The sequence below is a fragment of the Phycomyces blakesleeanus genome (genome assembly GCF_001638985.1).
Source record: "Phycomyces blakesleeanus NRRL 1555(-) unplaced genomic scaffold PHYBLscaffold_2, whole genome shotgun sequence".
Taxonomy (NCBI): Eukaryota; Fungi; Mucoromycota; class Mucoromycetes; order Mucorales; family Phycomycetaceae; genus Phycomyces; species Phycomyces blakesleeanus.
Genome location: NW_017265135.1, coordinates 878,404 through 899,439, shown reverse-complemented (window position 1 = coordinate 899,439; position 21,036 = coordinate 878,404). Strand labels below are relative to the sequence as shown.

The 21,036-nt window shown below is 38.8% G+C and overlaps 5 protein-coding genes across 5 annotated transcripts; 3 read left to right on the top strand and 2 right to left on the bottom strand.

Moving 5' to 3' along the window:
- Positions 1–737: 737 nt before the first annotated feature.
- PHYBLDRAFT_162421 (hypothetical protein) lies at positions 738–2,017 on the top strand (the record flags this gene model as incomplete). The annotated part of the gene is made up of 5 exons (XM_018434616.1): positions 738–1,109; positions 1,175–1,300; positions 1,322–1,480; positions 1,552–1,764; positions 1,847–2,017. 5 exons carry the CDS (start codon positions 738–740, stop codon positions 2,015–2,017), a joined length of 1,041 nt encoding a protein of 346 aa, XP_018297386.1.
- A 90-nt stretch (positions 2,018–2,107) lies between these two features.
- Positions 2,108–5,217, bottom strand: PHYBLDRAFT_58395 (hypothetical protein; the record flags this gene model as incomplete). The annotated part of the gene is made up of 10 exons (XM_018440311.1): positions 2,108–2,372; positions 2,397–2,439; positions 2,482–2,939; positions 2,979–3,237; positions 3,394–3,549; positions 3,589–3,832; positions 3,947–4,605; positions 4,678–4,848; positions 4,913–5,029; positions 5,166–5,217. The coding sequence occupies 10 exons, from the start codon at positions 5,215–5,217 to the stop codon at positions 2,108–2,110; spliced, it is 2,424 nt and encodes an 807-aa protein (XP_018297385.1).
- A 570-nt stretch (positions 5,218–5,787) lies between these two features.
- PHYBLDRAFT_162418 (hypothetical protein) lies at positions 5,788–9,814 on the top strand (the record flags this gene model as incomplete). The annotated part of the gene is made up of 4 exons (XM_018434615.1): positions 5,788–6,418; positions 6,502–7,887; positions 8,916–9,328; positions 9,377–9,814. The coding sequence occupies 4 exons, from the start codon at positions 5,788–5,790 to the stop codon at positions 9,812–9,814; spliced, it is 2,868 nt and encodes a 955-aa protein (XP_018297384.1).
- Positions 9,815–11,758: 1,944 nt separating this feature from the next.
- On the top strand, positions 11,759–14,944 carry PHYBLDRAFT_162417 (hypothetical protein; the record flags this gene model as incomplete). The annotated part of the gene is made up of 7 exons (XM_018434614.1): positions 11,759–11,810; positions 11,883–11,909; positions 11,973–12,113; positions 12,251–12,415; positions 12,487–12,756; positions 13,582–13,763; positions 13,859–14,944. 7 exons carry the CDS (start codon positions 11,759–11,761, stop codon positions 14,942–14,944), a joined length of 1,923 nt encoding a protein of 640 aa, XP_018297383.1.
- Positions 14,945–15,606: 662 nt separating this feature from the next.
- PHYBLDRAFT_162416 (hypothetical protein) lies at positions 15,607–20,802 on the bottom strand (the record flags this gene model as incomplete). The annotated part of the gene is made up of 5 exons (XM_018434613.1): positions 15,607–16,221; positions 18,328–19,725; positions 19,932–19,956; positions 20,040–20,067; positions 20,229–20,802. The coding sequence occupies 5 exons, from the start codon at positions 20,800–20,802 to the stop codon at positions 15,607–15,609; spliced, it is 2,640 nt and encodes an 879-aa protein (XP_018297382.1).
- Positions 20,803–21,036: the final 234 nt, after the last annotated feature.

Genomic DNA, 21,036 nt, shown 5'->3' with positions numbered 1-21,036 from the left:
TTAGGACTTCCTACTAAATTAGCTCCATATCAATCTGACACAGTTTACCCGGCAGTATGATATAATTATCTTAACAATCTTTAAGATATTATCTACAGTACTAACTGTAATAATTATTGGGCTGATTACTTAATTGTTTATATATATTTTATACTGACAAGATGATAGCTACTACGCTATCCCAATATGAATATGTTCTTATATGTGATAAATCCAACATCCGAGTGTCTGGATCACCACATGTTATGTTAACTCGTGCAGGAAGCCCTACATAATAAAGACAATAGAAGTTTTTTAGTGTTAATAATCATGTAAAATAAAGTAAAAAGAAAATATTAAGTAATTACCATAGTGTAGAAAAAGAAGCAAAAGTAAACAGTATAAGAGAAAGAGAGAGAACAAAAAAAAAGAAAAATAAAAAAACAAATTGTAAGAGTAGTGAATAAGCTCATTCTATTCTCAGAATTTATTAGGGTCTATTATAATTTAAAATGTGTGTCCCTATAATTTTTTCTTTTGTTGTTGTACACCCAAGAAGTATTGGAACATATAAATACTACTTCTATTTGCCAGATTATTATATCCTCCCTCACATTTTATTAGAAACCTCACATACTATTACTGTGCTTTACTATGTATGTTTGTATAATTAAAATAATATTTCATAATATTCTTCTATATATGCTTTATTTATTTATATTTATTTATTTTTTAAAAAATATGTAAATATCTGTAGCATGCCTTCCAATGCCACTAGAAAATCAGGATGCAAAGGCAAACAAAATGTCCGAGGAACACTTAGCCGTGTTGCTGCCAGCCGGATTGAGCAACGTGAGATTGCTCCAAGAGTATCGCCACTTGCAGCTGGTCCAAGTGGGGCAGAGGCTCCTGGAATGACTGTGGAGTCCCTAACGCAGGTTATGGCAGCCATCAACATGATGTACGATTGTACTGCCGAAGCCAACACTGGAATTCGTTTTCTGGTCGATGCTCACAACCAAGCCATTGCCCAGCAAGCTCTTGTTGCATCTTCTGTAACTCAGGGAGTAACTGCCGCCAATGTGTCTACAAATAGACACACCAAAGGCGAAATGCATGCAATTGTTCTGGTATGATTTTTTCTGACTTCATGCTTTAACACACTACCTAAATAATAATAATAATAATCATATAGAATCTTATCAATGGGAGAATTTGGGCGAGAAACTTCCATTCGAATGATCCTGAGCTTGTTGCTGAAAACGAAAGCCGCAGGCGATGGAACACGAATGAGAGGATCGATCATCCTGACAATGTTGAGGTGATTAATTACCTCTGACAGTATATCGTTGCCCAGCCTCGCACAGCTGGGTTCTGGGAGGATATGATAGTGCAGAAAATAAAAAACAATTACAAGACATGTTTTCATGCTGTCAACGCAACCCCCAAGCAAGCGTCTTCCAAAAGGCGCAATAATCATATCAACAGCCGTCGCATTGAGGTAAAATTACAAACAAAAAAAAGAAATTAAATATTTTGCATTCTGTTCTAATCATTTTAAAATATATCTAGATTCACTTGCGTTGTGTTGATACCTGCATTAACAATTGGCTAGCAATTGACACTAAGATGGGATACAAGCCAGGTAACCCTGATGAGATGGCATACTTGCATCTCCTCGAGAAGAGTGTGATGTCTGATGGTGAATCGGAAGATGAGGACGTCACTCCTATAATCCGTGTGCAGGTTTTGCAGGTTGCTTGTCCTAGTTGGAGAAGTGCTGAGGTAATTTTTTTAAAGGTGTACACTATAATATATTTCTATAAAAAGATGACTGTACAGAAATAAACTAACTAATTATACATAGCTGAATAGGCTTATTCAGTTCATTGATTTCTTGGCAGCAGAGAATGACAAAAAGATTGCAACACCACAATCAAAGCAAAGAATGCCCAGATACCTAAAAGCCATTGCGGTCACTCCTGTCCCCAGTCACCTGACCGCAATCCTTCCTGTCTGGACAATTCAAAACCAATAAAAACAAACAATTTGCTCTCTTTTTTTTTTCACTCATATTAAAAAAATTGAATAATATTATTAGAAAGAAAAGAAGGGATAATTATATATTTTAAAAGTAAAGTTTTCTAGGCAAAGGAACAATAAGTTTTTTGCTGATATTTCGTAATGTTGTATGGTCAACAATTGCAACAGGAAGGAGAATTTGGTGCACTGGCAAGATGCTTTGAAAGTCAGGCAAAGAAAATGCGACATCCCATATTTCTACGCCTGCAATTTTTTTACTTGTCTCCTTGGAAGCCTTGTACCATTTTACATAAGCAAATGTATGTTGGCTACTTTGGAGTGTTCTGTGATGTGGAGTAGAAACAAGTGGACTAAATGAATGAACAAATAGGTACTGAATCTCTCCAACATACACATACTTTGTTCCGTTTCGACCTTCTATGAACATTGCTTATATATATGATCCTCTTCCATTCGTACCTCTACTTCCCTTGAATGTCTGGCCAAGGAGGTTGACGGATTTGAGCATTTCGATCCAGTCATTGACAAAAGCTGTATCTTGAATCACGTCTTTGCAACTGGAGATAGTGGGATCGTTGTAAACAGCTTGGTAATATCCTACCAAACAATCATACTCCTGTCTTGGCATCATCTCATATGCTTTTTTTTGCAAGGGCAGCGCTGATGGCGGCAAAGGCTCGTTACCACGAATTGACAAGTTCGGATTTTCAGCAGCATCAAGAAAGTCTGGTAGAGAGAACCAATTGTACAAGGCGGTGCTAGTTGTAGAATCAGCAGGTCTATAACCAGTTACCAATTTATCGAAGATGCCGGAGAAATTGAATGGACCAGATGTCTTCAAGAAATTGTGAACAAAATCGCCTTTACGAGTATCTTCAATGAATGTTTTCATGTATGTCATTTCAAAGCCGCTCCTTCTGTTGGTATTGATATTCTTTAGGACGCTGTTGTATCACTCGAAACTAAAGAGCCAGTACCCATAAACAGGCCCAAAGTCCTTGATTGTGTCGCGAAGATGAAGATGGAGATGCATGTTTGGAGATAACAGATCCTTGCTATACAGCCTTTCACAACCTTTACCGAACTTCTCAAGTGCTATGTGTGCTGACTGTACATCATCTTCGGAAACATTTGGCTTGGTAAGGAAATGGCAGGCATTCACAAAAAACATCCAATTCTCAAACTTTTGCTTTGGTAGTACGCCTTGTAGAACCACTGGAGAGTATACCAGACACCACGATTTCTACTCGTCTGCCTTCATAAAGGGAAATCCCTTTGAAATATTTGATCTTAGCATGGTGTAATCAGGCGGCAATGTCATGTTTTCAACGATTTTCTGTATGGCAACGAGTTTTTTATTGTCAATTAGACCATCTGCAACCCATTTCTCCATCATCCTCTTGGCTGTGCCTAAGAAGAGATTGTGCATTGGATCAATGATCGTGCAGTGGACAACGTCAAAGTACTGGAGACGATGCAGTTTGGACCAGCGAACACCATTTTCAACTTCAAGACGATGTCTCTCAGCTTCAGTGGTTGCATTCCTTCAGACCTCAGCATCCTTACAATTATCATTCTTAGTGCGAAGGAGCCACTTTGAGAAATCAAATCCAGAATAATCGACAGAGCTCGTTCCAGCTAATCGGGAGAATTGACGATTACATTTGTGGCATGCGTTTGTACTGGTATGGGACGTGAATCCACACACTTTTCGGGCAGCAGGGATGTCGCAGGCAACCATAAACAGAGCAGCGCGGATGGTGGTACCATTTGGGCATTGATATGTCTGGACTCTGACTCCCTTGTACAACTTTTCTAATTTGTCAACCAGAGGTCTGAGGTACGAATTTATCTCGGATGATTTTGCTTCTTTCGGACCTGGCATTAACCCAACGAGAATGACATTTTCTTTCTTGAATCTTACACTTCGAGGAAGATTGTTTACAGCCAGGTAAATTGCACCACACAAATATGTCACACCATCGAATGGCTGGAACCAGTCAATGTTTAAGGTCAACATCAGTGAGCGGTTGCCATGAACAAAGGGAATTCCATTGGTGTCTTTCAAATCCTTCCACATCAAGCCATTGTACACATCGAACATAGTATTCTCAGCCTTCGGGCTATGGTTCCACGAGTCGATTTGGGTTTCAAAATCAGGCCGAGAAAAGAGAGCTTTGATCGAATTCTGAACAGAGTGATACACATATGTTCTTTTTGGAATGGACGACTGATTTCCCAACTTGAACAAACTATTACCACACATTGAGTTATTCCCAAATTTATCAAAGATACAGAAGTGGGGTGTTGATTCATTGTTCTCATATATGCTGTGACATTTGCTACAAGAAACATATTTCTTTATACCGTCTGTAAAGGTATTGAATCCTGCCATGCTTTTGAGACCAGGGATGCTAACTGGGAGACAGAATGGATCTCTGAAAAGCTCGAGTATTTTGTTCATGATGGCAATGAGAAGAATGGCGCCTTCATTGATGACGTACAAGGATACAAATAGTGCAAGGACCTGTATGATAAAACGATGGATGAAACTCAATTCTGAGTTGAATTCAGGAAAGTTGTCTTTTTTAAAAAAAATTAATTTCTATTATTTTATACAGCAGAACCCAATATCCATTATGAAAGTGTGCAAACCTTCACTATCAAGCATGTCATCCTCACTGGAATCGTCTTCGCAACCGTCAGAATCAAGATCAGAGTTAAACTCTTCATTCTCATAACCAAAGACAGCATCGGATTCTGAGAGAGGTAAGACTCGAATAGGCTCTTGTGTCTCCATGTCTACTTCTATACTGGTGTCCATTTCTACCGGAACCATAAAAGAAGTTGGAGCAAATAAAAATAAAAATAAAAATATATATTTTTTTACCATCAAAGTCATAATCCATATCATAATCATTGTCTATGGCCACCGAGTTCTGTTCATCATTGTTGATAACTTCAGAAACATAGCTTACAGTAGTTTCGACTGATCTCTTAATAATCACTACATTACATATGTTATTAAATCGAAAATATAAATATAAATATAATTAAAACATAAAAGAAAATTCCCTACATCTATTACGAAAGATGTTCATTCCAGCATCGTCTCTTCTTTTATGAAAATTAAATGTCTGTACAGACACTGTATCTGATTCTCCAAATCTTGTCTTGCAAATAGAACATTTGCATTCTTTTGTTTTGTTTGATTTATGGGTTGGTGCTATTGCTTAATAATTATTAAAATAATATTATTTTTTAAACAGTAAAGAAGTGAGGTATTCGGGATTGTTTATGGGTTAGTATCTCAATAATGGGAAAAGTAGATACTGTGAGAGTGTTATTTATTAAAGAGACAAAATAATATTGTTTATATCTGCTACTATTCAAATCCCTGTAATTCAAATCCCTGTTGTGTAATGGTTGGTTTACACTGTATGAGTGTGTAGTGTATGTGTGCCTGGTGTGTAACAGTTCCGGAGATTGTTAACTTGCCAGGTTCATTAGCAAGAAGGAACAAGTGTTTGGTTGTGGGGTCTGTTCTTCACTCAATTGTGGTGTGTATACCACAAGAAGATAAATATATATTCAGGTACAGTTTATTTCATTCAATTTAAGTTTATTATTGTATTTTTTTATGCTACTCAGTGCTCTACGACCAATAGAATCGTTTTAAAAAAATTGCAATGCTTATTCTACAAAAAAAAATCCTGCACTACAAATTTGGGTTTTCTGTCCACCGAATTTTACATCCCATCACGTATGGGAATTGGGCATTTTTTTGTAGTGAATGTGACTGGTTCTGTTCCCAGCTCTGCTTCTCTTCCTGCATCCCAGTCAACTGCAGATGTTGGAACTGCTACCTCCACTTGGGCCACCAAAACAAGCTTGATTCTGCCAGCCAAGACACCACGAGTTTCTTCTGCCGGCTGGGTTGCTGCCTCTCAAAGACTGTTCTCTGACAAAACTGGTCCTGATGGTTTTGAATATGTTTATATTCCTCGCTCACGTCGTATTATGCACAGTGAAGTGCACCGCTCTCTCCGCACTCTTGGTGCTGACACTGGTCGCCTGTTAGATATTAACTTTCCTGCTTGTGAAGTTATTGGAATTCTTGTTCATGTGCAATATCTTGAGGAATTTAAGTCCCAATTAGCTAGTGCTAAGGTCTCTCTTGTCAACAACTTTGATCCACTTGATCCTAAAAATGTTGCTGATCCCAAGTTTGCCAACTTGTCTGTCTCTGGTCTTGAAACCCAGGCTTTGGTTCTCCAAAATGCCCGCTGTCTCCAAGCTCTCAAGTTTTTGCGTTCTCACTTAGTTCTGCTAGTTGCTCACTTCTTTGTCCAGTCAGGATGGATTGGACTTGAGGAAATTCCTGCCCGACCAGTAGGTGAGCACTTTGGTAATGCTCCAAACAAAAAACATGCCCTTGATGCTCTCACTGCTATGATTGAATGAGTGACCTTTTAATAGGATTGTGGAATGCTAATGGACTTCAACCTCGTGCAATTAAAGACATGCTCAACCACTATCAATCTCTTCATATGCTTTTTATAACTGAAACATGGCTCTTATCTCCAGCCCGTCTTCCAACCTCATGGTCTCAGTTTCATCTCTATGGATCTCCTGTTGCTGGCAACTACCGCAGATCAATGGGGGTGTCATTGTTAGTCTCTCCTTCCTGTTCTTATGCTGTCACACAAATACCTATGCCCAACAACTATGCTCTTGCTGTTAAGATTGGTACCCTTCGACTTATATGCCTTTACTTACCACCCTCTATGCCCACTCATGAAGCTCTTGATATCCTCTCAGCCATTCCTTTAACAGATGATATCATTATATGTGGAGATTTTAATGCACGCCTTGGTTCAGTAACTGGTGACTATGCATCTAACCCTCGTGGTGTAGCTTTAGAGCAATGGCTTGAAGAACGATCTTTAACTGTCTTCAATGGAGTTCTCTCACCATGCACACCCACATACATTTCCTTTTGTAACGAAGTTGAAATCAGCAGCATCATTGACCTTTTTATCACCAACACCAACTTTGCTAACCCTTCTTTACACATTGCAACTGAACTATCTTTAGGCTCTGATCACCGACTTCTCTCACTTTCCTTTACTTATAACCTGCAACACTCACCACCAGCACCTCCACCTATGCGCCAAACTTGGAATCTGTCACATCTTCATGAAGATGATGTCAGATCACTCTATGTCACTACCATTGCCACCAAATCCATCTCCCTCCTCGTCTCACTGCAAGACCTTGTTCAGAATCTGCCAACTATATGTCCACTCATTGATGCTCTTACTAACTCTTTCAATACACTCATTTATGACTCTCTTAGTAGCTCCATTGGTTCTCGCCCCCCTTGCCTCTCACATTGGAAATCGTTTTGGACCCCTGCATTGCAAGCTGCAGCCGACCATAGAGATGGTTGTTACAAGCAATGGCGTCGAGCTTGTGGCATTGACAAGATCAATTGGTGGAGCCGGCACCAACATGCACATAAGGAGTTTTGTCAGCAAGTTCAAACTGCAAAGCATTTGTCTTGGCATGCTTTTTGCCACTCAATGAACTTGGATTTCAACAAGGCCATGTCCAAAATAAAGCAGTCGAAATGGCGCAGGCAACCACAGCACACATTTCAGCATGATGATAGCCCAGCAGTTGCAGCAACAGTTATGTGTGACCATCTCGCATTAGTCTATAGTGGACACATACTTCCTGACATTCGACCTCCACCACCACCACTCAACACCTCTCTCATGCCTTTTGCGTCTGTTGACTCCCCATTCACCTCACCAGTGGTGGAGACCTTCATGCAATTTATGCCTAACCGCAATGTGCCAGGTCCTGACCACATCCATGCGGAAATGCTAAAGCCTATTCTGTCTCACATCTCACCTCTTCTTGCCTGTCTCTTTACTATCTGCTGGCAATGGTCATACACTCCTTCTCTCTGGCATCAAGCACAAGTGTTTCCCATTTTCAAAAAGGGTAACACTTTAGATGCTGCAAACTACCATCCAATTTCTCTCACTTCTGTAATTCATAAATTATTTGAGATGTGTCTTGCTTCTGAGTTGCATAAATTCTCTCCTCCACTGAATGTAGCTCAAGGTGGATTTCGTCCTTGTCGTGATACTCTGGATCAAGCTCTATGTTTACACAACCTGATGAAAAGCTATTTCAACTGTCATCACCATTATCCTATTGTTGCCTTCTTGGATATTAAAGCTGCCTATGACACTGTGGATAGGCATGTAGTTTGGGATGCCCTTTTCAGACGATCCATACCACCTGCTCTCCTTGGACTTTTGGTCTATATGTTTGATGATGTGTCTATCTCAGTTCTTCTTGGCAATTTCACCTCACATTCATTTTCACCCAAGACATGCGTTCTTCAAGGTTCAGTTCTTAGTCCTCATCTTTACTCCATTTATATCAACTCCCTTCTGACTTTCCTTTGCACAGTTGCATATCCTCTCACTTCTACCTATGTACCATCATCCTCTCCCTCCTCCTTGAATGCATATCAGTCTTTTCTTGCTCTTTTAGATGTGGATGGCTACCAGCACGCAGTCTCATCAACGCCAATAAATACACTTCTTTTTGCTGATGATGTGGCAATATTTGGTTCTGCTCGTGACGTCCAGACTATGCTCCATTTGGCCACCCAACACTCATTTGATCTTGGTTTTCATTGGAGTCCATCTAAATGTGCTATCATTTACCCTCCTTCTCGTTCTGCCAACCATCCAGCTCTCTCACTATATGATGAGATTCTTCCTGCAGTAGAGGAATTCATATATCTTGGTGTCCCTTTCACAATAAAGGTATTTATGGGCCTTCTATTGTCACTCATCGTCGTTCTGGAGCCCTGGCAACCATGGCAACACTGAATGCAGTTGGAGCATGCCAGTCTGGATTCTCTCTGCTTTTCAGCTCTCATCTGTATAGGATCTTTATCAGACCAAAATTTGAATATGGATTGACTATTCTCCCTCTGAGAAGAACTGATACTATCCAGCTTGAGAAGATCCAAGATAAATGTTTGCGCATGATCATTGGTAGGCATCGCATCTCATCTACAACTGTGCTCAAACATATATGTCACCTCCCTAGTATGAGTTTCCGTGCTGATGTGCTGATAACAAAGTTTTGTATTCGTGCTCACTACCTTCCCTCTGGCTGCCTTTTGTCTCTTCTTCACCATCACCACTCTCAGTCTTCATCACTTGTCACTCTTCGTCATAATACTCTTCTTCAAAGCATCCCTATTGATTTAAATGTTCATAGTGGCAAAGCTCTCAAACATCACTTCAAAACCTTTTGACAGTTCAAAACTGATCAGCTCCAATTGTCTTCAAACCAAGTCTTGTTTCTAGTATGCCGCCCTCTTTTGGAAGTCGATCCTATTCTGTTCTTGCCTGCAACTAGGGTGGAACGTAGCTGCCTTGTCTGCTGGAGAATGGGTTGGTTGCCTGGCACTTCTAAGAATTGCCCTTGTGGTACTGACCATACCTCACGTCATCATCTTGCTGTCTGCTCTTTGGTTCCTGCCCATTCGTTGGCCTGTCTTCCTATTCCATCTGATCAAAACTGTAATCCAATTGATGTTGCCATTACTGCTCTCCCATATTCTAGTCAGGCTCCTTGCCCCTCTTATTGGGTAGCACTACTTACTATTCTCTGGCATTTTGACAAGCTTTGTAACCCTGATGGTGACTACACTCATGAAACTCACTTTTGTACTCTTTGGGCTGGACTTAGCTAGTTTTTGTTTTCTTTTTCTTGCCCTTTTTTCTTTTCTATCTAATTTGCTTTCTCTTTTTGTCTTTTCACGCATGAACTGCTGCCTGCTTGCACTTCTATCTCCTCCCTTTCACTGTTACAACATTTTTACACAGCTGCAAAGTGGAGAGTAGAGTACAACTCTCAGCTTATTAGTGGTAGTTCTTTTCTTCTCTTTCTATTTTTTGTCTTTTTGTGATCCTTTTGTACTTGAGATGCTATATGATCTATAGATCGCCAGCAATATATCTCTTTAATAAAATATAATCTTTAACCTGAGCTAAGCGGACATAGCTGCTTGTGATACAGAATGTTATCAAAATGGTCAGTTTTTAAAAAAAATTCGGTTGTCTGGTAGTGCGGTGACGTTGCAGAATTCTTTGTAATTCTAGAAAATTATATTCTATTATTATTATTTTTTGATTTTCCGATGGCACTCGAGGCTGAATAGAAAGCAATTTTTCTATTCATAGAGCAAAACACCAATAAGTACAACGAAAAGGCATCATCCTGTCAACAATAACTTCAGACAACCACACATTGTATCTTATTTTCTCACTATATTTAACTGAACGAATCAACTTGGAATTAATATTATTTTTATTATATATTCTTACAAGCATAATTATCTTCATGATTATGACTTAATAATTATTTTATTTTATTTTTACTTAATGATAGTAAAGAACAAATCACATTTAATAGATTGTTAATCACTGCAAAAGACCACTGATTTTAGTTCCTGAAAACCTGCAAAAATTTTACTACAATTTTCAATTTTTAATTTTTTCAAATAATTTCTATTTTTTTCTGTTGTGATTTCAGATCGCTCTTTTTTAGCTGTAAAATCACACTACCATCATTTTTTTTGGCCATAAAATTACAAAATTGGGTTTTTTTATATTATACACTTCTTTGATATAATTCTAAATTACACTGAAAAAACACTTATACAAAAGTTAATATAATATTTAATAAAAATTATATATATTCTTAAGGTTTCACTTTTTCTATTTCAAAATAAATCATTTAAATATTTTTTATGTATTATAAATGTGAATATAAGAACAAATATTTAATCAATATTGTTATATTTTTAGAAAAGAAAGAAAAACAAAGTGCAGACGAGAAGTACGGTGAGACTTTGTTTATTGATGAAAAGAGAGATGATCTTCTATTGCTATTTGCTATGTGAGTTTATATAGACATTGCGTGTGTATTTAGGATAATAATATGAGTATATCATGTGATGTCTGTTTTCTTATATCATAGATAATATATTGTTAAGTTATTACCCACGCTCTTGTTTGAGTGATTAGTGATGTTGACTAAGGTGTGTGACCTTGTTATCGGTATATTCTTTATTTAATGATAGTGTGAGAAATAATGTATAATTGATACTGGTCGCTTATTCAATATGTCTTTGTCTTATTGTCTGTGCGCTCTATTTGAATCTACAATTATGTTGGATACAACAAATATATTTCAAGGGAACGAGACAAAAGGTTGTGATTTCATTTTTACTGTGGCAATATTTTTGCGTGATTTTTCCCTTTGATATATGGAACTAAAATATCAGATTTTTTTATTTCACATATTGTGAGAGGCGAATGTTCCATTTTTGGATTATTTTTTGTCATGATTGAATCATCATCATATCAAATATTATAATTCTAAAAAAAGACTTTAAAAAAATTGCATATACTTTTAGTAATGTACGCAGTATTTGACTTGGTTAATGACTTAATGATATATGAGTATAATTATGATGATATGTGCGATAGATGTATCAAAGAATTACTTGGCATACTATAGTCATGGCATGGAGCAGTATTTTATCTATTTATAATTTTCTTTGGTATATAAAGACCTTGATCAAGATCTCTTAAAATCTATATAATTTTTTTTATAATTTAAAACAATCGACATGTCCAATAATCAAAAGAAAGACAGTTATGTTATCTGCAAATGTCCAGACTGTACAAAGTTGGATAGCTGTGGAAAGAAACAGAAAAGACAAAATGCATAACGACACTATAAGAAACATATAGTGTCTGTTGCCAAAGACGATGCAATAGGTAAATAACAAAAATAACTCGAGCTGTACATGTAAAATTAATATAAATTAATTCATAAAATAGATGTTCCTGAAGAACATTTTGACAACATGGAAGTAGATAATATTGACAGTGACAATGACAATGATTATGATTACAAAAACGAAGGCAAAGGCGAATATAAAGATGAAAATGAAGAACAAAACATTGAATTTGATCAAGAAGGTAAGAAAATAAAATAAAATAATGAACAAAATAATAATTGAAACTGATATATATTTTTTTATTTTTTATTTTTTATATGATTATAATTGTAATTATATTTTTATTTCTACATCTTTACAACAATTATTCCTTTCCAGTTGACTTACCTTTGTCCCAAGAAGAGTCCATCTTTACTGCCAAAGATACAGTTACAGAAGCATTTATGGTTGATGGCAATGAGATTGAAGAAGGCAATACTGATTTTGATTTTGAACAAGAAGAAAACTTTGATGAGACCAGTGGGACCTCGATAGTAGAATCAGGTATGAATTAATACAGTATAGACAATTAATCAATATATTAATTTAAACTAACTTAACCTTTGTCTTCATAGTTCGTCCTTTGTCTTTTGATAACACGCCCTTATATATCCGCTTTGTTGCAGTATTCATTGTCATATTTCACTTGATCTGTTTGGTGGAAAGCAGTGGATCGATTCTCATTGAATTTTGTAATACTCTACTGTCTCTCTATGATCTGTCTGGCGCCCTTCCACTGACGATCAATAGCTTGAAGCATAAAACAGGATTTAACATGACAACAGACGGAATGACAGTATACATTGCATGCTCACAATGTCATTCGATTTATCCTCTGAAAACAAGTCAAAGAGTCTGTACATTTAAGAAATTCTCTCAATCCGCCATTTGCAACAACAATCTCTTTAAAGTGTCAACTGGAAATCGTTCTCTTCCAGCAATGATATATCCATTCAACTCTCTGAAGTACGCCTTGCAACAAAAATTCTCCAAGCCAGATTTCGTGTCCAAGATCAATTTGTGGAGAAATCGTCAAATAATTAAAAACACCAAACTTGAAATTTTCGATGGTGCAGTTTGGAGTGATATTAAAGACATCAATGGCAGACGGTTTGTTGATGATAGCCGATCTTTAATGTTGACTCTGAATATTGATTGGTTTCAGCCATTTGATAGACAAACACATTCCAGTGGTGCGATATATCTCTCTATCAACAATCTCCCACGGAGTGAGCGCCTTAAGTCTGAAAATGTCATTCTTGTTGGTATGATGTCTGAGCCAAAGGAAGCAAGCACTGACAGCATGAATCATTACTTGAAGCTGCTTGTTGACAAATTGTTGGAGATGTACATTGGTGTAGAAATGACAGACTCACAAAATAGAAAGATTGTTGTTTGTGCTGCATTGATGTGTGTTGTCTGTGATATCCCTGCTGCTCGCAAAACCTCTGGATTTACTGGCCACATGAGCACATGCACCTGTCACAAATGTCAACAACAATTCACGACTATAAAGAAGACCAGTAAGCTTGACTACTCTGGATTCAAGTATAGCAATTGGGTGAGATGCACGAAGACAATGAATCTGGAACACACTGTCAGCTGGGCAAATAAATTGAACAATACTGAGCAAACACACCTAGAAAAAGAAAATGACACTCAGTGATCAGAGCTTCATCGGTTATCTTACTTTGACCCAGTCCACTTTACAGTTATAGACCTAATGCATAACCTCTATCTTGGAACTGCAAAGCAAATGATTCAAATATGGCACGAGTGTAACTGCATCAATGAAAAGAATCAGTTAACTATGCAAGAGCTTGTCAATGGTATTGTTGTACCTTGTGGATATGTGCGTATAACAAAGAAGATTGCCGATGGTTTTTTGTTCATGAAAGCTGACGAGTGGAAGTCATGGTGCATCATATACTCTCCATTGTTCTGAAGCATGTGCTCCCAGCCAAGAATCTCGAAAACTGGATTTTGTTTGCTGACGCATGCCACTTACTCACAAAACCTTCGATCAATGACAAAGAAATAGATGAAGCCCACAGTAAACTCCAATTGTTTTGTACAAGATTTCAGACACTGTATGGAAAATCGGCTGTGACACTGAATATGCATCTACATCTTCATCTTGGCAAGTGTGTTCATGACTTTGGGCCAATTTATACTTTCTGGTTATTCAGTTTCGAGAGATACAATGGTTTGTTGAAGAATATTGAAACAAATCAAAAAGGCTGTTTCGAATCAATGATGATGAAGAGATTTTTGGAGAGAACATACATTGGCAGCTTCATACAATCTTTCGTCAACCATCTTCCCCAGTTCGCAATTGACTTTCTGCATTGCATTTCAAATAGTCAAGATCAATTAGCAGCATTGCATTCATCTTCTACTGCCAGTACCTTTTCTCTGTCTGACTTTGTTGAATATTCATTAAACTCTCATCATTCTGCTTTGGGTTGTGAGCCGTTGCCCCCTTCAGTGTTTCTGATTAAACTCAACCAAAGGATTATAATGTGCAAGGGACATTATGAATGTTTACTGGAGTTTTACAGACATGCATATAGCAGTCACAATTTTTTTGGCCATTATTCAAACTGGGAGTCTAACCAGATTTTTGTCAATAACCGAATTGAGAAAATGAAATGGATATCTCTTCTTGGACAGGAATACTCTTCTGGATCTTATTTCCGCGCCTATTATCTTGAGAATAACAGTGAAGATAAAGCAGCGTTTCCTGGCCATATACTGTATTTATTTCAACATTTGATAACCATCAACGAAACTGTCATCACCCATACTTTTGCATTTGTTGAGTGGTACTCTAGTTATTCTTTGGGGAGTTACCAGCCAATGTTAAATGAAGGCATTGAGCTCTGGAATGAATCTTCTTCTGTACTTAATTATGAATGTATTATTCCAGTACATCGTTTTTATTCACCAATCGCAATTGCTAAATATAGATTTACTATAACTAGTGAATTTAAACGTTTAGTAATCCCTTTACCCCAAAAAATAGAAGCTTAAATAATATTAATAAAATATCACTTTGCACTCTTTTATCAATTTATTAGAAAATGTTTGATTTATTGTCTTATTGTTTCTTTGACCATGATGGCAGCTTGTTTGCCTTGGTCTTGCTAAGCTGCTTATCTCTTATTCCTTTAAATTTATGCTCTAATGGATGGGTATTATTTTTCTTATCATGAGCTGTGTTATGTATGAGGTAAAAATAAGATATAAAATAAAACAAGTGCAGACGAGAGTACGGTGAGACTTTGTTTTATTAGAAGAAGTGAAAGAATCAGAAAAGAGATGCTGTTCTATTGCTATTAGTATTGTGCGTTTATATAGACATTGTATTTAGCTTGGTGATGATATGATGATATCATGTAATGTCTGTTTCTCTACCATTATCTTCTATGATTTAGTTGTTATGTTTTTAGTGTTATTGACTAGAGTCTTAGTATTTGTCTTAGTATGTTCTTTACGTAATTTCCTTGTATAAGGGAAGGTATATCTTTTAGTATTGTTACTAGTTGTCGGTAACTCAATGTACATATTTATTGAGTGTCTGTACTTTTAATTTAAATCTACGATTATGTTGGATACAACATTACCCCCCTCCAGGTTGGTACAACCGTTTGAATTGCATGCGGAGGTATATGTGTCTACAATGTTGCTGTTGTTTATTTGCGTGTGCGTTTGCTAAAGCATGTAGGCTCTTGTGTTGGATGTGTACGCTTGTTATGTATAATTGTAGATTTATTGGTGGGTTTCTCTGGACCTCGTCTTTGCCAATATTTGTCAATTATGCTCAGATCGTTGAAATTGCTTGTGGGCTCCCAAGTGTCTTGATCTGGTGCATAGTTTTTCCAGCGCACTCTGTAAAGGTAGTCGCCTTTTTCTTGACAATGATCAATGATGGCCTGTATCTCGTAAAAGCTATCTGGAGATATAACAGTATCTTGTGAGATCAGCTTTATCTGCGAAGGTGGGATGTTTCGTGATAGAAGTGCTCCCGTTTTGTCTTGCAAAATGTAGCTGCCTCCCTTTGTTCTGCCCTTGACTGTGAATGGTCCTTCATATCTTGGGTCCGTCTTAGACTTTCTTAATATGTTCTTTATCATCACGTTGCTGTCGTTCGGGAACTCCATTATTATTTTATGGTCTTTGTTGTGTTTTCCTTTATCAGCAGCTTGTGTAGCTTTGATGCGTTCGCAGATTGCTGGGAATACGACAGTCTCCATTTGTTCAATTCTTTTTTTCATATCTGGTAGACTGTTAGGAGCGTTGTGCGTGCTCTCTGTTTTTCTGTAATCAGCAAAATCGTTTGGTTGTCTTGCAAACATTAGAGTGAATGGGCGTGTGCCATGTAGCTTAGCATGTTTGCTATTTATGGCTAGCTGTGTGCTTGGGATGTATATGTCCCAGTCTCGCTTTGCTCCCTGTGTTCTCTTGTTGATGACTTCCTTGGCTGTGTGTACCCATTTTTCAGCAACTCCATTTGCTCGCAGATGATAGGGTGTTACAAGCCGATGATCAATTCCTGCTGTATTTGTGAAAGTCTTGACGAGTTCGTTGACAAACTTGGTACCATTATCTGACTGTAAAACCTTGGGTAGGCCGAAGTCGCAAAAGATTTGAATGAGTTGTTTTGCAATTGTTAAAGATGTCTTATCTGGAATTGCGCAGAGTATGCAGAATCGGGAAAAGATGTCAACCATTACTAGCATGTAATGATTGCCATTGTGCGAGGTGGTGTATGGGCCAGCTAAGTCTATGGCCCAGTGTTCACCTGGTTGACTGGCTGTAATAGGCTTCAGCAGATGATAGCCGTGTTTTGAGACATTGAACCGTTGGCAATTCAAGCAGTGCTTTACTGTTTCTGTTGCCTCTTGCTTGAGATTAGTCCAGTGTAGTCCGTCACTGTGTATAGCATTTACTATGGCATCTGTGCCAAAGTGGCCAAGTAGATGTGCTTGGTCGAGCAGATTCTGTCTGTCTTTGACCGGTGGTGTTATCATGTCACTTGTGCTATGCATGCGTTGAATGGCATGTGTTTTGTGTTTTCTGTCCTTTGTTGGATGTTTCGTAGAGATTTCTACGGTTTTACCCTCCCCCAGCGGTTTTTCCGAGGTGAAAAGACGCAATAAAACATTTGGCAATACATTGTCAATGCCAGGGCGGTGGACTATGTCATAAGTATAGTCGCAGAGTACATCAAGCCAGTTTATCATCATAGGGTTGGCAATTTCTTGCGTGTGAAGGTACGTGAGAGCCTTGTGATCCGTGTACAACGTGAACTTGTTACCCTACAAGAACTTATGGAATTTAGCCAAAGCATAAACGATGCCCAAAAGTTCGCGTTTGGTGACAGGATAGTTGCGTTCAGATTTGGAAAGTGACCATGCCATAAAACCAATGTAGCGATATTGGTTGTCTATAATCTGATAGAGCACAGCGCCTATACCTGTGTTGGAGGCATCTGTGGCAACCAGAAATGGTTGGGTTGTGTCAGGGTGGCTTAGTACTGGTGCGTGTGTAAGTGCAATTTTGAGCTTGGAAAAAGCTTGCGTTTGTTCTTCTGTCCATAACCCGTGTAGTGAGTCAGCATTGCGTAGTTTGTCCAGAGGAGAAGACAGTTGCGAAAAGTTGGGAATGTGCTCACGAAAATAGTTGATGAGACCCATGAAGCGTTGAATGTCTTTGCCAGACTTGGGTTGTGGCCACATGGTAGCATTGTGAACCTTGTGAGCATCAAGATCAATACCTCTAGTGCTGACAGTAAAACCCAGTAACGATACAGAAGTTTGTGCAAAGTGACATTTCTGCGGATTGAGAATGAGATTGACATCCATGAGCTTTTGAATAGCCGTTTGGACGTGTTTAACATGGTCAGACATGTTAGTGGAAAAAACTACGATGTCGTCGACAAATGCAGTGACATATGGAGTATCGTGATAAATCAAATTGACTACTCGCTGAAACTTGGACGACAATGGCTTGAGACCAAAGGGACATCCTCGAAACATATACTGATTGCCTTCAAACGTGAATGTAGTCTTGTGTCTATCGTCTTCATGAATTTTGAATCGATGAAAGGCACTCTTGAGGTCTAGCGTAGTGAAGATTGTTGCACCTCGTAGCCTGTGAAAGAGTTCAGAGATGAGTGGCAGAGGGAATCTGTCATCAGGTAGCAGAGTGTTGATGGCTCTGGGATCTAAGCAAGGACGCTTGCCTGTGGGATTACCAAACTCATCTTTTTTAGGAGCGAATGTAAGTGGGCTGTTCCACTTAGTATTGACAGGTGCCCTTTGTATGGTGCCATCAGTAAGCCATTGGTTTATATGTTTGGCCATCAGTGGAACAAGTTGTAAAGCTATAGGATACTGTCATCTATAGACTACTTGGCCTGGAGGTGTTAGTAGTCGTACAATAGATTCCTTAACTGTACAAAATGAAGTGATGGGTATGGCTTCATTTGCTTTAATAAAGGGTAGTAGAGCCTTCATGAATTGAGAGTGTTCAGTGGGTGTGCCAGCTGGTGCATTATTGGGTTTTTCTATTTCTGCTATGGGTGTTGGAGTCTGAGGTGTATTAGAACCGTACCAACTCTCTGCTAGTCCAAGTAAATGAATACCTAGACTTGGCATTAAATCTGTACTAATGCTAACATCTATGTTCTCAGCAAGATCCAAAACTTCAAATGAATGTATAATATGTTTGTTGTTATAAAAAACTTTTATTGGTTTTGTTACTCCTAGTCTATGAGCTATAGTGTTGTTAGTGGCCAACACAATTTTTCCGTTGCGCGGAATTGTGGGCCAGCCCAACTTGCTACAGATCTTGGTGCTGACGGAACTGATAGTAGCCCCTGTGTCCACCAATGCCCACAGTTTCTCCTCCTCTAAAGAGATAGGAACAAGATAGGAGTGAGTAGATCGTTTATTGTGATCTGTGTGAGTGCTTGTATACTTACATGTGGAGCACTGTTCAAAGTCCATGACCATGGACTGGTCGTCCTCAGATGAGCTGGCATCTGAGGGAGTACTGTCGTTGGTGACAGTGTGGATGGAGCGGACGGCGAAGTGGGGAGCAGAACCCTGGGGAGAGCCAGACGCAGAACCAGAAGAGCTGGAGGAACCAGAGACCGAAGAACAGCGGTGTTTGTGAGACCAAACTTCGCTGCACCAACGACAGGGAGCAGAATCAATGTACTTGTTGGCGTGGGGTGCCTTCTCCACCCAATTGCCGCCCTTGGTGGCAAGTGCATTCTTGAGGATGCGACAATCCTCAGTGTCATGGTTACCTTTACCATGTAGGGAACATCTCTTGTGAGTTGAACGCTCACAGCTTTGAGCGTTCTCCCTTGATGAACCAGATGAGCGCCCAGCAGAAGACGAAGAAGATGTGCGGGACACCTGCTCAGAACCCAAGGTGTGTGCCCTGGCCACGGGCTCATTGCTACGGGCGGTTAAGAATACTGTGCTGTAAATAGACCTGGCCAGAGATGCGGCTTTATCAATTGTGTCATGCTTTTCTCTGGGCATGTTGACCTGAAGGAGGGAGACCTGGCGTGCAAGCTCTGGTAGCAGCATGGAAGTGTAGGTAATGGCAGCCTGCATATTATCGGCTACATCAGCTTCGTGGCGTACCCTCTGATATCTGTCCGTATAGTTGCTGATGGACTCTGTGGTTTGCATACGCATGAGCATCAGCTCATGTGTGAGCTGAACGCGTCTCTCAAGGTCATTGATTCCATATGCCTTGATGAAGGCATCCCGAGTGTTGTAAATGAGTATTGACTACTGCTGTAATTGAGAATAAGTCTGAAGGAAATAATATAAGGCCTCAGCTATTCCAGTCAAAGGTGTCTACCAATTACTTTATTATTTAACACACAGGTTTAGCATGCTTGATAGTGATTATATTTCATATGATGATATCACCATAATATGGGATACATCAGTGGATTATTATAAGCATAATTATAACTCATAAACACATTTACTTTCGATGTTAATACTTCATTGAGACTATACACATTTATATAATTAATCATACATTAATTATCCCAAGATCACGTTGCTCTGATTAAGGCTCAGATAGGATCGATTACCTGACTCCAGTCATATAATTTTCCCAATCTAAAATAATATAAATAGCAGTAGTAGTTCAGTGTAGAAACCTGATCAAACTTTGATACCAAATCTTTCTCAATAAACAAACCCTACACAAGTTCTCACAAATCTTCGTTCCTAATTTCAAATCTTCAATTCTTCCTCTTAAAAACTTCTTCAACTTCAACCACCACAACACCGAGCAAAGGACCAGGGGAGTTCTGGGGAACTGCGCAAGTAGTTGTCAAACCAGGATCTTTGCTCGCGTGACAATACAATTGGGAGGAGGCGGTGCCAGTCGACGTTGAGGTCCATGCTGTACGAGTGCAGCACATCCTCAAACTTGTCCAGGCATTCTTCGATGGATGCATAGACCTTCTGTGTGTGGTCCCACTCGTTGCCTTGCCACTGAAATACTGGAAGCTCGCGGGGTACCAGACAAGACTGAGGAGCAGTTTGCTCAGCTTGAACCGGACTTGAGCGCACTAGATGACCATGGGCCGAGATCAGCATGACCAGGTTGCCTTCTGTCGCTGCAATGGTTTGGCGAATGGAGTTCTTGTTCTCCTCAGGCATATTATGTTCGATTGCATCTGCCAGTGCTGAGGAACAAGTGGCCAGCATTTCCCTGAGGCGGTCTATTGCTTGCAGGGTGCGGTCCGCATGGTTGATGACTTGGCTGTTGACAGGGGCTTCCATCATGCTCAGATCGCTCTGGGCAGTCAAGACCGGAGAGTTACTTGTTGTTTGTTCAGAGGACATGTTTGGTAGAGGTTGTTTTTCAATGAAAAAAAAGAGTTCACTGTAAAAAATGTTATGTATGAGGTAAAAATAAGATATAAAATAAAACAAGTGCAGACGAGAGTACGGTGAGACTTTGTTTTATTAGAAGAAGTGAAAGAATCAGAAAAGAGATGCTGTTCTATTGCTATTAGTATTGTGCGTTTATATAGACATTGTATTTAGCTTGGTGATGATATGATGATATCATGTAAT